At 42.1% G+C, this 14213-nt stretch overlaps 1 protein-coding gene across 13 annotated transcripts in view; it reads right to left on the minus strand.

The window, feature by feature from the left end:
- Positions 1 to 14213, minus strand: part of trpm3 (transient receptor potential cation channel, subfamily M, member 3) — a 103156-nt gene that overhangs the window by 25981 nt on the left and 62962 nt on the right. For all 13 annotated transcript variants that reach the window (XR_013452059.1, XM_040194845.2, XM_040194836.2 and 10 more), the window contains exons 7-10: positions 11184 to 11358; positions 10842 to 10965; positions 5274 to 5346; positions 567 to 667 (exon numbers count right to left, since the gene is read on the minus strand). Coding sequence is in view for 12 of the 13 variants with exons in the window: in XM_040194845.2 (XP_040050779.2) it covers positions 567 to 667; positions 5274 to 5346; positions 10842 to 10965; positions 11184 to 11358 (473 nt within the window). In the remaining variant the exon portion in view is untranslated. The remainder of the gene's footprint in view (positions 1 to 566; positions 668 to 5273; positions 5347 to 10841; positions 10966 to 11183; positions 11359 to 14213) is intronic.

The raw sequence follows: 14213 nt of genomic DNA on the forward strand, positions 1-14213 counted from the left end.
GAGGATACACATGTTAACAACCGCATAAACACCAAAAACATGCCACAGATCCTCTTTTCAATTATATTATTATTACTATTATTTATACAACCATTTGTCCGTTGCTGAACCTTTCAACCAGGACCCACCCTGAACTGGCTCCTTTATTAAAATTGCCTGTTAAAGCTGACTGTATCTGTAGTGACTTTCCTAGTTAACTATAGTAGACCTATTCCCTTATATAGCATCAGTATGCAAGACCATTCTGAATGATGGCCGATGACATTTAGTTACAGTTCTACACTGGTTTATTTCTTAGTGCATACATCTACTATATACGATTGCATAGCACTTTCCTATTTCCTCATTATCTTTAGTAATTTTGCATAAATGTTAAGCATTCTGAAGTGCATCTTTTCAATGCATACAATATGAATTTCAGTTCAGGACAGTTTCTGGAAAAAAAATCTCAGGTATTGTAAATTTAAAAACATTGGGTGCATTGATAAACCTTTTTAGGCAAAAAAACACCATATCTGCTGCAGTACGTGTAATTCTCATCTATATGCTTTTTGGTCCTTTCTTACAGGCCACTGCTGTCCGTAGATGAAGATTTGACTGCGGGCGATGTCCACTCTGTTCCAAGCCAGAGCCAAACTCAGCTGGTCAGGGGCTGAAGCGTTGGCACCTAAGAGAGGATACAAGTGTGGGAGACACAGATATGTCCCCAGAAAACAGAGTTTATCAGGACCACTAACCTGCTGCAAGGTATACTATTGTATGCACAGTGTCATAGAGTCAGAAATAACAGAAGATATTTGGGAGTTAAAGGCTGCCCCAGGGAAAATCCTGTTTCAAAACCTGGCTGCTGGTTACAATACCGCTCAGTCTTTAGAAATAGTAGAACTCTGCCTTGAATTTCCTGATCATTTATTTATGACCAAAGGTTCATGGTCGCTAGTGCAATCATGGGAGTCCACCAACACTTTGTTTTGAAATATACTTCTGGTATTGGGATTTGTGAAGATGTTTGGCCTGTGGCTTCTCCCCTGATGTGAAGACTTTGAACGTAAGTACCTCTGAATCACAGGGCAGAATAACCGAAACATTCTGCAGCACGTCTTGACAAAAGAGGTTCTTACAAACCACAGTGAGTATCTAACTCAAGAGATCTCGCCCAGGGAATTTATAAAAGCCTCTTGCTTACCCATAACAACATCACTCATAGCAGAGCACAACTTAAAGTTAGGAAACATGTCTCACTGTAATTTATCTCCATTTGTTTATAAAGAAATACTGTGGTGAGTACTTTAGCTTGCATACGTGTCATATAGAGCTGTGATGAGTCCCAAGGATCATAAATGAGTTCATATTTTTGCACATCTGCTACCTTTTTTCAAAGCTGAATTATGTCTGTGGCGTTAATATCTAAGTTTTGCTACGCAACATCAAATATGTCAGTTAATGTTCCTGGATTCAAAGCTTTTGTTCTTTAACAAAGTGGCTAAATGACACTCATTACAGAGAAGAGTGTTCATAACATAACATTGGATTTTTACTTCTGACGATTACCTTGCTTTAAGTTTATAGAATAAAAGGTTCATTTGTAAATACAATGTAAATAAATAGATATCATACATTTATGTTAACAATAATCCAAAATCTAATGCCATTGGCTTTTTGTCGACAGAATGAGGGCATCGTTAACTTTTGGGATCGGCCTACAAATATAAGTCCTCCCTATAGCACTACTATGGCGACATGACTCAGGGGAGATTTATCACACTTTTCCAAAGCAGCAGAAGACATTAACAAAACATCCTCTGTTTTGAGACTGCAACAAATCTTCAGCTAGTAATAATGTTTATTTCCCTGCTGACAATAATTCAGCATGAAAAGAAATCCACTCTTAAATCTTTAAGGCTTTACAGCAGTGGTGCTCTAGATTTCTCTCTCTCTCTCTCTCTCTCTCTCTCTCTCTCTCTCAGTAGTGGAACTTTCTATATGTATATCTTGGCTAGGCACCCGTGTTCATATTATTTAGCAATAACATGATTTGTTCAGGTTCTGTGCCCTGACGAATGATCTATCCTGACCATAACTAATCGAGGTCAACGCTTTACCTTAACCAATCACTTCTGCCCCAACCAGCCTCGCAGGGTGGGCTCTTAACTCTGGAAAAAAAACTGAATTAGATGCAATATTGCATTTAATCAGTTCCAATAACTAATTAGCAGGCAAAGGCTAACGCCTTATTTTCTATTCTGCGGAAACGCTTGAGCAGAGCTGCAGAGATTGGTTTGCTGGGCGCAAAGAGAGCTGCAGTCACACGCCGTGAACCTCCTGAATACTGTGACTAACGGGCCATTGCCACAAAGAGCGCAGAGGCACACAGCCGGAGGAGTGTGTACCAGACATGGAGACCACGATACACTCACTGCGTGATCTAAATGTGTAAAGGGAGAATAGGAATACCACAACATCTCACAGTGACGTGACTGAGAACGTTAAAAAAATCTATTTAACACTTTTTAAAGGGTTTTAGTCGTAGATATGTATTCAAGTGAACTAAGCAATATTAAGGACGCGCTTCCCAGCCTGAAAAAGACACAGAAAAACGGTTTCTGGACATAACTGTTTAGCTTAATGTAACACTGAAGTAAAGTCACAAAGGCACTAAGGAAGCAAAAGTGCTGTATGGCATCGCTGAAAGAAAGCGTTTTATGGTGATTATGATTTTTGGGCCTTTATTTAGTGTTGTATATTTTGATCCTGGGTGCTGGCTGGCGCTGCTGTGTTTTCAGGCTGGGCGGGGCGACCAAGAGGAGTGCTCTCACTACCCGCACCTGTGGCCAATCAGCAATCTGACACGAATCATAGCCTGCTGTCTCCCAGGCCTCCTCGTCGGATCATTACTTCTCATCGACGCGACTCTACGCCACACACCAGCACGCTTACGCAGCCTTCGCTCCGGATCCTGCACTCGCGACCTTCTCCTCACGAGCCTCTTAAGAAATAAAGATTTGCGTTTGTTGACCACAAGACTTTGTCCCCGGTTCTGCTTTTGGATCCTGTCCTCATCCACCCTAACACGTTTTTCATCTTCTCCTCTCATGTTCACCTTTCTCATCACTGTAACAGCTTTGTTGCATCGTTGCATCGCTGTGTGCTAAAGGACAAGCTGTTGGAGGTAAATCGTTATGATGGGATTAATGATCATTTTAACATAAAAACTAGTACGTACAGTATTATATTCTACCTTAGGTATGTCTTAACAGGGCGTTTATAAACGTGATACAGCGTTTATTAATTTCATTTCAGGGAGTATAAAATCAATTGTGCACAGTACATATAAAACTAAACCTAACTTTCAGAACTGATTAGCGCTGTACTTCAATGTACAATTGCTTGTAAAGTTCTATTGAATACTGTTCTCTTCTTCGTGGCAGTCTGTGAACATTAATAATTTACCTATACACAGGGAGGAGATAACCAAAATGAGAAAGACGGTGCAACAATTCATCTCGGACTTTTAAGAAATCCCCCGATAAATAAGGCATAATTATAATCCCCTATGCTGAGACAAGCCTGTGTCATTTTAATAAGTATCATCACTTTACACCGTAATCTCTCTCTCTCTCTCCGTTTTAAAGGCCTGTACAGCATTACTGGAGCTTAATGGTGTGAGTTCAGACAGAGCCTTGCCATTAAGAGCTTTAGTGGAGGTACATGAATGTGTAAAGGCAGGGCGGGCTCGCTTTATCAAAGGCCTGCGGGTTCCCTCCGTGCGCCAGCAGGGACTTTGAACTGCAGCCAACTGCCTTCATGGACCAAATGGTGAAGATATCAACTTCTTTAGACAGCGCACCATCAAATACTCTGAAGTCCCCTCCGTCACACCATGTGTCTTTTGCAAATTCCTTCCTGTGGCCACTTCTCTAAATCTCTGTCCCTCTCACACACTCACTCCTTTTGTTCCTTTTTTCTTGGTCATGCTCTGTTCTTCCCTGCCAGTGCATTCCTGTGCTTAGTTGGGCTGCACGCAGCAAAGAAGTCTAATCCAGTGTTTTAAAAGCTCTTGGGCAGGATGTGAGTGATTTCATTTTACACTAATTCATACACTCATTCAAATGCAGAACGAGACTTGCGTGCAAAATGACCCCCGTGTTGTTTTCCATAAAGCCCCCACAGGGTTTTTCTCTCATCCTTTTACTTCTATGAGTTTGTCCTTTCATTTTCATCTTATTAATTTTCCTCTTTTCAATTGCCCCCTTCACTCTTTCGTGTGTATGCCATTCCAATCACAATGTGTCACAATGAATAGAGAGGGGATACAAAATAGTGAACATCAATCAAAGATGAAGACAGTTGGAGTTGATAGAATACATGAGTGAGACACGTGTATGTAGAGAAAGTGCTCGATAGCAAGTGTCTGAAAGGAAGATGCATGGGCCACAGAAATAATACATCTTGACTGCTGCACATAAATTATGTAAAACATGGTTCTCCATCACTCTCTCCCTCTCCAAACTTGTTGAGGCTCTGTGGAATGAAATATTCCTGATAGTTAATCATGCACAGGTGTGTTTGAAAGGGGCAACGGCTGCTCCTCCAGCGGGCAACATGAGCCAATGTTGCTCGAGGTGGCAACGCTATCCCTGATTAATATGAGCTGCTGCAAAACCAATTGAAAGCCTGGATCACGCATCCTCTGTGTGTTTATGTGTGAAGCATTCGAGGAGTAGAGGAAACATTGAAGTGGGCTTTAGGGTAGATGAAGAGGTGGCCGGGTTTAATTGCTATGTTTGCACTTGAGGATTTCTACATTTCTGCAATTCAATTTGGTCTGATTTCTTGCCTTCATTACATAACAATTAGTTGCAGTGTCAGAATTGCATCTGCTGCTAGATGTCTAGCTTTCATGTCTCATACTTTAGGTCTGTTCTGGTGTTACTTTGCTGATTAATCAATGTGTTGCAGTGTGAGATGTTGAGGGGAAAACCAAGCTGGTACGTCTAGATAGCTCTATTTGCTTGCCTTCGACTATTGTCCCTTGTCCATAACATTACCTATTTACCGCTGTGTTTCTTTGAGCTATGAACTACAAAAATAAAAACATATTTGTGTGCTTTGAACGTGCACCCAAACTGGGACAGTGAGAGGAATGCTTCCTGAAACAATTTCACCCTCCATTCAGATAATGAAACGTCAAAATAACAACATTACCGGAGGAAGACAGTTAACAATACTGTACATTTGTGCTCCAGCACACGCATATGAATGCACACACCCACCTTTTAGTAATGCTGTGAGGATGGCAAGGTCAATGTCCTGATGACCCTCCGACCCCATCCGGAAAACTGTTATCTGAGAGACGACAAGAGAGAAAAGAGAGACAAAGAAAGAAGAGGCAGACCCGGAGAGAACGAATGAGAAAAAGGTACTTGTATGTGATTGATGGGTCAAGACTTACAGACTAACAAATAAAGTCCCTTTTCTTAAAAATAGCTTAACTAAAAATGCTGAGCCACAGGAGAAGAGAGATATTGTATAGCTGAGCCTCTGCTCCTGTCCGAAGGCAACCGAGTGGAACGAGAGTAAAAACAAAACAAAGAGAGCAAACAAATACAAATTTGACCTTGCAATGCTTTCCACTATTAAATATCATTTTGCTCCTTTTCTCTTTGCTGTGTCAAACATTTTGGGGATTTTACACTGCGGCCTTCATCCATCTTTGTCTGTTTAGTCCGACATGTCTTTTAGCTGCATTTTTTATTTTTGCTATAATGAAAGCCCAAACCCGTTGAGAGGAAAATCTGAAAAATGGGGCATCTTTTCTGGACGTTTTGTCTGTGTAAAATGATAGCTTGCATGCACACCCATGAGAGTGTGTGTGGGCTTACATGCTTGTATGCGCAAAGGGCACCTTGTGGATGTCGTATAAGAGAATACGCGTGTTCTGAATTCCAGACGACCTACTCCTCTAATCCCTTCCCTCCACCCATCAACCTCCTCCCACCTCCCTCTCTTTCCTGCCGCCCATCTCCCTTCCCATCTCCCCCCCTCTAAATGGCTTCATTCTGTGGAGCTCTGGGAATCTGCAGCCACTGCTGCTGCTGCTGCTGCTGCTGCTTTCCCCTGGTGCATAGCTGCAATGTTGTGGGCTGACGCTTCTCTTTCTGCCTCTATCTCCCTCTCTGTTCACACAATCTAAATGCACTTAAGTCATTTGCATTGAAGATTTAGAGCATATTTTATGTGTGCACATTCATCATTTGTACATCGTATGCTGATGACATTCTGGCAATGATTGTGTCATTGTGAAAATGCGGGCGTAGATAACCTTGGGCGCAAACTAGCTTGACCAAATAAGGTTTTTATTGTAAATGTTTAAGGGTCCTCTAATCTGCGAGCAAAATTTCCTCTCACACAGACATTTGCAGTTGCACTGGATTTCTTTTTCCCCTTAATTTTGCAGAGACCCTCCCCGCTAAGACTCAGATTGTCTACTCATTGCCTTCTCTGCAGAATTTGTTGAGCCCATTTCTAATGAACAAGATCGGTGGAGGTTTTTAATCCCTACTGAGGGGAGCATCTAGGTGGGTGTGTGTGACGGTTCCCATCAGCCCGTATAATCGAAGGGTCTTTCTCCCGGTGAAATAGGAGTGCAATGGGATGTGAAGGTATCGATTGAGGACTTCATGAGCGGAGACACCAATGAGTCGCTGGGGCAGTGTGCAATAGGTTCATGTGCTTCTATGAGTTGAGCTATTGTGTGCGTGTGTGTGTGTGGTTGTGTTTGAGTGTTTGAATGGTGCAGCCAGTGGCTGCATTACTATTTGCTAGAATGCATCGTAGCCTTTACTCTAATGGACGTTAACAACACATTTAGGGAGCCATCTGCTGAACACATATGTAATACTATGATCTAGCCAAGTGTGTGCGTGCGTGTTATGATAGTACGTTTAAGATTAGTTTGTTGGTCCTGTGTGAGTGTACAATGATCGCAAAGCTGTCATTGTCTAACAATATCAGTGCAAGAAATAACCTTTCATAAAGTTGTGCTCACGAGTGAACCTAATTTCAACTAATCAGGACAGAGGCCTGTCCTTTCCACTTGTTCATTATATCCTATAGTTATCATTATAGCATAATGGAGAGCCCCCCCTCCACACACACACACACACACACACACACACACACACACAAATACGGCCCATGGCTGCCTTCAGGCCAAAAGATGGATGTGATAGAAGACATATGATGATTATTGAAGATGTCAGCCTTTGCTTCTATTCTTCCCTCTCTCTCCAGGCTTGATCTCCACTCCTTTCTTCCACCCATCATCTTTCTGCCCCCGACCTACAACGGCTAATCTAACAACACCCTCCCATCGGCGTGCCCCCCCACGACTCCCGCCCTCTCCTCTGCCTGCTTCCTCCTTAATTCTTCCTGCCTTTTCCCTTCCCCCAATCACACCTCCAAGGTGACCCTGCAGAAATATGCTACCTGTTATCACACGGGCTCCACAATGGACACACAACTGCCATGACAACGCAAGGTTGCGCATTTCATCTCAACAATTACACAGTGTCATCAATTCAATTCAATCATCAGGTTTGTGCAAAGGCTAAACAGACCGACTTTCTTTTATCCTCTTCTTCAAGCAGAGGTGCTCTCAAGTGCTTACAGTCAGCAAACAGTCGTTGAAAAGGTGGACACGGCTTTGTCGTATTCTTGTACTAAAGGCATAAACTCACCCATCCAACTACATTTTCTATGTGTTCGTTCAATACATACTAACATTCTGAATGTATTCTGGCCTCAACAACGACTACTGTCCCCTCAGGGTTCAACCTGCAGGAGACAGGGAACTAATTTGTGTCTGTTACAACATTTCTCTTCTGACAAGACGAGAGGAGAGAGGAAAAGACCGAGGGAGACAGAGAGGGAGACAGAGAGGGAGACAGGTGCGTTTAGGGGTCGGGGAGAAAGACATGAGACAGCGGAAAAGAGGAAGCCTGTTTGACGCACAGGAAGACAGGAGGAGGAAGATTTGGAGTCGACAAATTGAGGATATAAAAAAATGAAGAAAGAAAATGAGAATCTTTTCAATAACTGGGTTGTGTTGAAGGATTCCCACATCTATAGAAACGCTAAGCTACGAGCTCAGAAGAGGATCAGAAAGCTGCTCTTCACACTGCCGTGAGCCCAGCTGATTGGAAAACATTCATCTTCATTTAACCGACGAAGACCCTGCTCATGCTGCTACATATGAATACTGTACCCGACCCCCCCACATGCACTCATTTAATCCACGAGGTTTCCAAAGCCTCCCCGGCAGCCCGTGCATTTAAAATGGTTAGCAGTTCAGATCTATGAACGTTCTGCTAACGGTTTCATCTGTCTGGATTTGAGCATTAAATATTTAGATTAATTTTTGATTAAATTCTGGAATAAACGCTGGAGAGGGTAAGCAGGACAACCAAAGCTGAGAAAAGCCAGACACGCGTTTCTCTGTAGCCATGACATTTTAAACTGATAAACTGCCCCGCGGTTAATCATTCAAGAAATTGTCTCTCTTCTAGAATATTTCTGTTCACAGCTCAAACTCTCTAATGTACGTTTTGTTTTCCTTCTCTTTTTCATCTCCTGCCCACTTTCCCCTCTTTTCCTACGTCTGTCCCTCCATCTCTCTCCTGATCCATTGACAAGTTACACTTTCCTTCTCCTCATTTTCCTCCCACCCGTTCTCCTGAATATTTAATCCAAATTAAACACATAAGGACAATTCTACAGGCGATTATTCCTACCAAGCAATCTTGTAACGGCCCTCCCCCAATCACAGATGAAGAAATGGGAGCAGAGAGTGAGAAATGGGAAGATAGAATGAGGCACTTCCCTCTTAATTGGACCGTAATTGGATTCACACACGTCAACAGCGACAACATTAAGAGCCTCATGACGACAGGCCTTGCTGATATTTTAAGTCACTGCTTCACACGCAGCTTGTAGTACCTCCGGTGTGCTGGTTTAAATGTATGTGAAATGGTCACATTGAATGGATACAAGAAACAGGATAAGTAATGTGAACACATGCGGACGATAATCACCTTTCTCCCGCAGACCAAATGTGGTCTAACTTTTATTTTTTGCATTCGGAGATAATAGTACTTCAGTTTTGCGTGACTCAATGGGAACCCTCTCACCCTCAGATTACGGTATTCTTCACTCCCTTACAATTCATCTTGTCCAATCACATATGCATAAACACTTAAATCTGTAGCGTTCTGAGTACTGGAATATAAACACAGTTCTTTCAGTGATCGGTTCATTATAGTAGCAGTAACTGTTCTTTAGATTCAGAGAGAGAGGCAGCATTAGATTATCTGGCTTGTACAGCTGTTCCTGCTGAACATGTTCACACATTGTTCTGCTCTGCTGTATTCTATTCAGAAGAAGCATCAGTCGTCACTGGAACCCCACAGGCACCACAATCAATCCCCTTACACGCTGCACAACCATGACCAACGCTGGGCTGCCTGCAAAATACTATGTGCATGTTTTTGAGAGTGTTTAATTTTCTGTGACTTGTTTTCCGACAGTTGCTATGTTGAGTGAAACACAGAATGAAGTTATTAATCACAACATTGGAAAAGAATATTGTTTTCTACAACATAAATGGTTGTCAACGTCACCGCGCAGAGCACTGAGGACAGTCTGCCCTGGTTGATAGTCGGCCGCATAACATTAAAAGTCTGTGGGCCGAGAGAGGGGCAGACTGTGCAAACCCAACGCTTTGTAGGGTTTGAATATATATATATATATATGTGTATATATATATTCAAACCCTATATATATAACTTAATTTAAACTGTCCAGCCATTGTGTTTCAATATTCTAAACTGGATTGTAGCTCAGCACGGGTAATAAAATAAGACTTAGGTGGTGGTGCGATGTTAATTCCAAACGTACTTGCAAAAGGCCACTGGCTGCCAGCTGTACCAACATTACGGATCTGCCAAATATTCCCTTACCCTACAAAAGACATTGAACACTACATTCAAAGTGAGATGAAGCGAGAGCAACCAAGTGGTAAATAAGTTAGTGATGTTGCACAACTGAGAGACAGTAAAAGCTGCCCACAGTTTGTTTGCATCGCCACGGATGTGCTGCACCATTTCATTTCACTGTAAAAATATGTGGGTGTTTGCATGTACTGTTGTGGTGCACACTTTCAATCACAATGTGTGTGTATGCTATATAGAATGAAGAGGCCAGAAAGTCACATGGCCGCAGCTACTCTGATTAAATGTACTATAATAAAAATGTATACACATAGACATAAATGTCACCGCTACACTCAAGGGGTCGGTTTAATGTGAGGGAGTGGGACCTATCCGGAGGGGAAAGACTCTCAAGGTGGAGGCCAATTGGCTCCAAAGATAATCTGAATATATTTACATGCACTTAAAATGACATAAAACCAAAATCGTTCATAAAACCAGGGTTAATACTTTAATACAAGTGTCAGGATGTGCACGCTCCAAATAATTAATCCATTTATTCCTCCTTCACATATCTTTCATTTTTTAGCTTTTTCATACAGATAATCCAAGTTTGGTGAATAGTGATATTCATTGGTGGTTTAATAGTGTGTGTGTGTGTATGTGTGTGTGAGAGAGAGAGATTGGTGTCAGCTCCTTAGTTTTTGGTACTGCTCTTGTTTGCTTTATCTGCATCTACATATATAGCTGACACACTACATATCAATATATATATATATATCTCGATATATATATATATAGTACATGTGTGTCTACTGGCATGTGCACGTGAACATTTATGAGAGGGACACTCACCAGCTCCTTCTTCTTCATGCACTCCATGAGAATGATGAACAGATGTTGGGCCTGTGTGCGGCTGTAGGTGAAGGTCTTCTGGATGGTCACCAGCAACTGGTCTCTTAGAGACTCGTTAATTATGCTGCAAAGATCCAGTGGAAAAAAGAGCAGGTCAGGAAAAGGGTTTGGATGGAGGATGGAGAATAAAAAAAGTGAGGGGGGGGGGCAAATTAGATTAGTTTGTCGGTAAGTGAAACCAAGGTTGACTGGAGATCTGAGATGTGATTCTGCAGGTTTACCTTAACATGTAACTTGATATTGGATTGGACTACAGCATAATGTGCACATGTGAGCGCATACCCTCCTTCTTCAGAGTATTTGTGTCCAAAAGCCAAGATGTCTGAGGCCCTGCCGCTGCCATCACACACCACCACAGGGACGGGAGGGGTGTCCCTGAGGTACTCCAGCACAATGGAGATAACATTCGGGCCTCCCTCTACGATCAGAGCCACCACCGGCACACCCTGACCAATACCTGCACATAAAAACACGCGATTGGTGTTAGGAAGTGATGAGCGTTATTGCAGAAAGGAAAACAGGGATGAACAATACAGAAATGGGACAGAAAAAAGTTTAAACAGATACGTTTAGTTACACCAGCAAGATTAGCTCTCTAAATAGAAGAAAATATGCCCAAACGTGTTGCCAAGGTGTATATTTGAACCTTGTGATGTCTCGTAACGGGCTTCCTAATTATGGTAGAGAGGTTTTTTAAAAAGCACTCGTACCAAAAATAAGCAGCCCACTTTGTCCCTTTGTTTTGTGGTTCTGTGGGAAGGAATTGTGTGTTTGTGTCTGTGTGTGTCTGTGTGTGCGTGCGTATAATGGGGTGAGACATTCAGTGATAAACCCCCTACTGTTCAACACAAAAAAGACTCATTGTCTATTTAGGGTAACTGTATAATTAGCAGCACATGGTGAGATTATATACAGGAGAAGCTACTGTAGATATGGCATTCTCTAAACTCTAAAAGGAATTTCCTGCTTGTAATATTTCCCTTTTCGCTTCTCGTTTCCTTTCCGAACTGTATTTCTCATCATACCACTACACGTTGACTTTAAGCCACAATAAACCCCAGAGTCCAATTCTCTCAAACCACGCGGGTTCTTTCTCTTTTTAGGGGTCTCAGTTCAATCCACTTCCTAGACCCTGCTTCGTTCATCCTTCCCCTTCCTGATTTTTGTCTCACTTCCAGTAGATCTTTCTAAAGACACTTTGTTCTCCTCCACCCCCGGCTGTTCTGCATCATGAGCTAGTGTTCTCAGACGGGTGTTTTGACTTTTCTAATTCAAAAGCCGTGTAACTGCTGGATCTTCCCCACCCTGCACCCTCATCCCGCTCTGCATAATTCACACTGGAGAAAAAGCGCCTCTCGGAGACGCAGGCAGACGAGCGTATGCAGATGTGTGCTTACATACTGTATGCTCATATACACACAGGACCTCCTGAGCCCCCCGTATGCATTCAGAAGCATGCACCACCACCATTACGCTTTGCCTCGCACAGCGCTGTGCGTCCTTGCACCGGAGACAGTTACATAAGAGGAACATTTTAAGGGCCATGCTACTGAAAAGAGGCAAAACAAGTGTGTGTCACCACACATCATGGGACCATAGAGCAACAGGGCTAAATGTGTGTGAAGCAGATTAATAACTGGCATTTTGTATCTCATTCTCCCATTTCTTTTGGATGCATATTTTTGCTTGCGGTTGTCGTTCTAAGCATTGGTATTGATGACTGGCGAGCTCTGAAGGCAGCCTGGTAGTATCCAAAGCGGATTATTGTTCAGCTGAGGAGCAGATGAGGAGGAAAGCACAGCTGTGTCATGGATGTAATTGGTAGAACGAAAACACACACACACACACACACACACACACACACACACACTCACACACACTCACACACACTCACACCCTTTTGCTTGACTAAACAAAAATATTTCATGATTGCTTTTGACCTCCCATGCAGTTCTTTTTTCATTTTTATGAAAGAGCTTCAGCTGTATTCACTCGTGTGGGAACTCTGGTGTATGAACATGGCAACACGTTCATTTGAACTGAAGTTGTTCTGTTCCACAGAAAAACATTCTTCTTTTTTTTTACTCATTTGAGTGGCCTTCAACACCAAAATAATGGTAATATTAATAATAGTGACGTAAAATTAAAGTTTAACCAGACATAAGTTACAATTGAGATAATTCAATGATAAATGCTGTTTGGAGAAAAATACTCTTTTTTGTTTTGAAGACATTTGCGGTATCATGTATTTATTAAGAGTTGTTTTTTTATTCATGAACATGATCTAATACCTGAATTCCAATTGTGACTCACACAAAAAAACTACCAAAATCCAGTAATGTTCCTGGGAGATTAACTGAGAATTGAATCCCTATACATACTGTAGAAATGTTAACACTCTGCCAACTGCTGCTTCCACCAAACTTTCCTCTAGAGGATTTATTGAAGATGCAATTCCTTTTCACAGCAGTGAAAATGTATGTGTGGTTTTAAATCTCCTTATTACTCCCAATGTGGCATCAATCAATTCTTCTTTGTGTTGTCTAATCAAAAGTTGAGGTGAGACTCCATAAATGGAGGATATATATTTAGATGTATCCTCCATATATATATATATTTGTTTTTGTTTCACTCTAGGAAATATACCATGCACACACTTGGTTGCTAGTGTAACAACCTAGAAGGTATTCATCTAAGCTAAATCACTGCCGCAACACTGTGCCACCCGCCCTCCAACCGTTTCCTGACCTTGAAGTTCTCCTTGTCGGCCCTCGTTATTTCGGTTCTCAGCCCAAAGCACATGGTGAGCGCAGACCGGTGGGCGGTTCATACAAAATGAGGCGGTGAAAAATGAGCTGTAAATATTATCAAAGTGATGAATCTTGAACGTGGCGTTGAGAATTCACGTCGGTTAATCTGTTGGGTGATTTTAACGACAAGTGTTACTGTTTTTTTGCATTTCTCAATCTATTAAGGGACTGGCCAGCAGGCAAACTGTTATACACACACACATATATGAAATACATTATATATATATATATTCTGAGGATACTTGTACCCCGTGTATAGTGTGTAATGTGTACACGCTACACATTACACCCTGTACACGGGGTACTGTCTCTCTCTACACATTTGGCCTTTCGACCCCTTCGTCTTGACTTCCCACGGACATTCACACACTCCAACGCATCAGATAACACAATCGCACACCCCTGCTCCCTCCCTTGTTTCTGTAACATACATAATTTTAACCCTGTGGTGCGTCCCACTTCTTATCTACCAGGAGGGAAATCAGAGTGAACAAGCAGAGGC

The sequence above is a fragment of the Gasterosteus aculeatus genome, chromosome 13 (genome assembly GCF_964276395.1).
Source record: "Gasterosteus aculeatus chromosome 13, fGasAcu3.hap1.1, whole genome shotgun sequence".
Lineage (NCBI taxonomy): Eukaryota > Metazoa > Chordata > Actinopteri > Perciformes > Gasterosteidae > Gasterosteus > Gasterosteus aculeatus.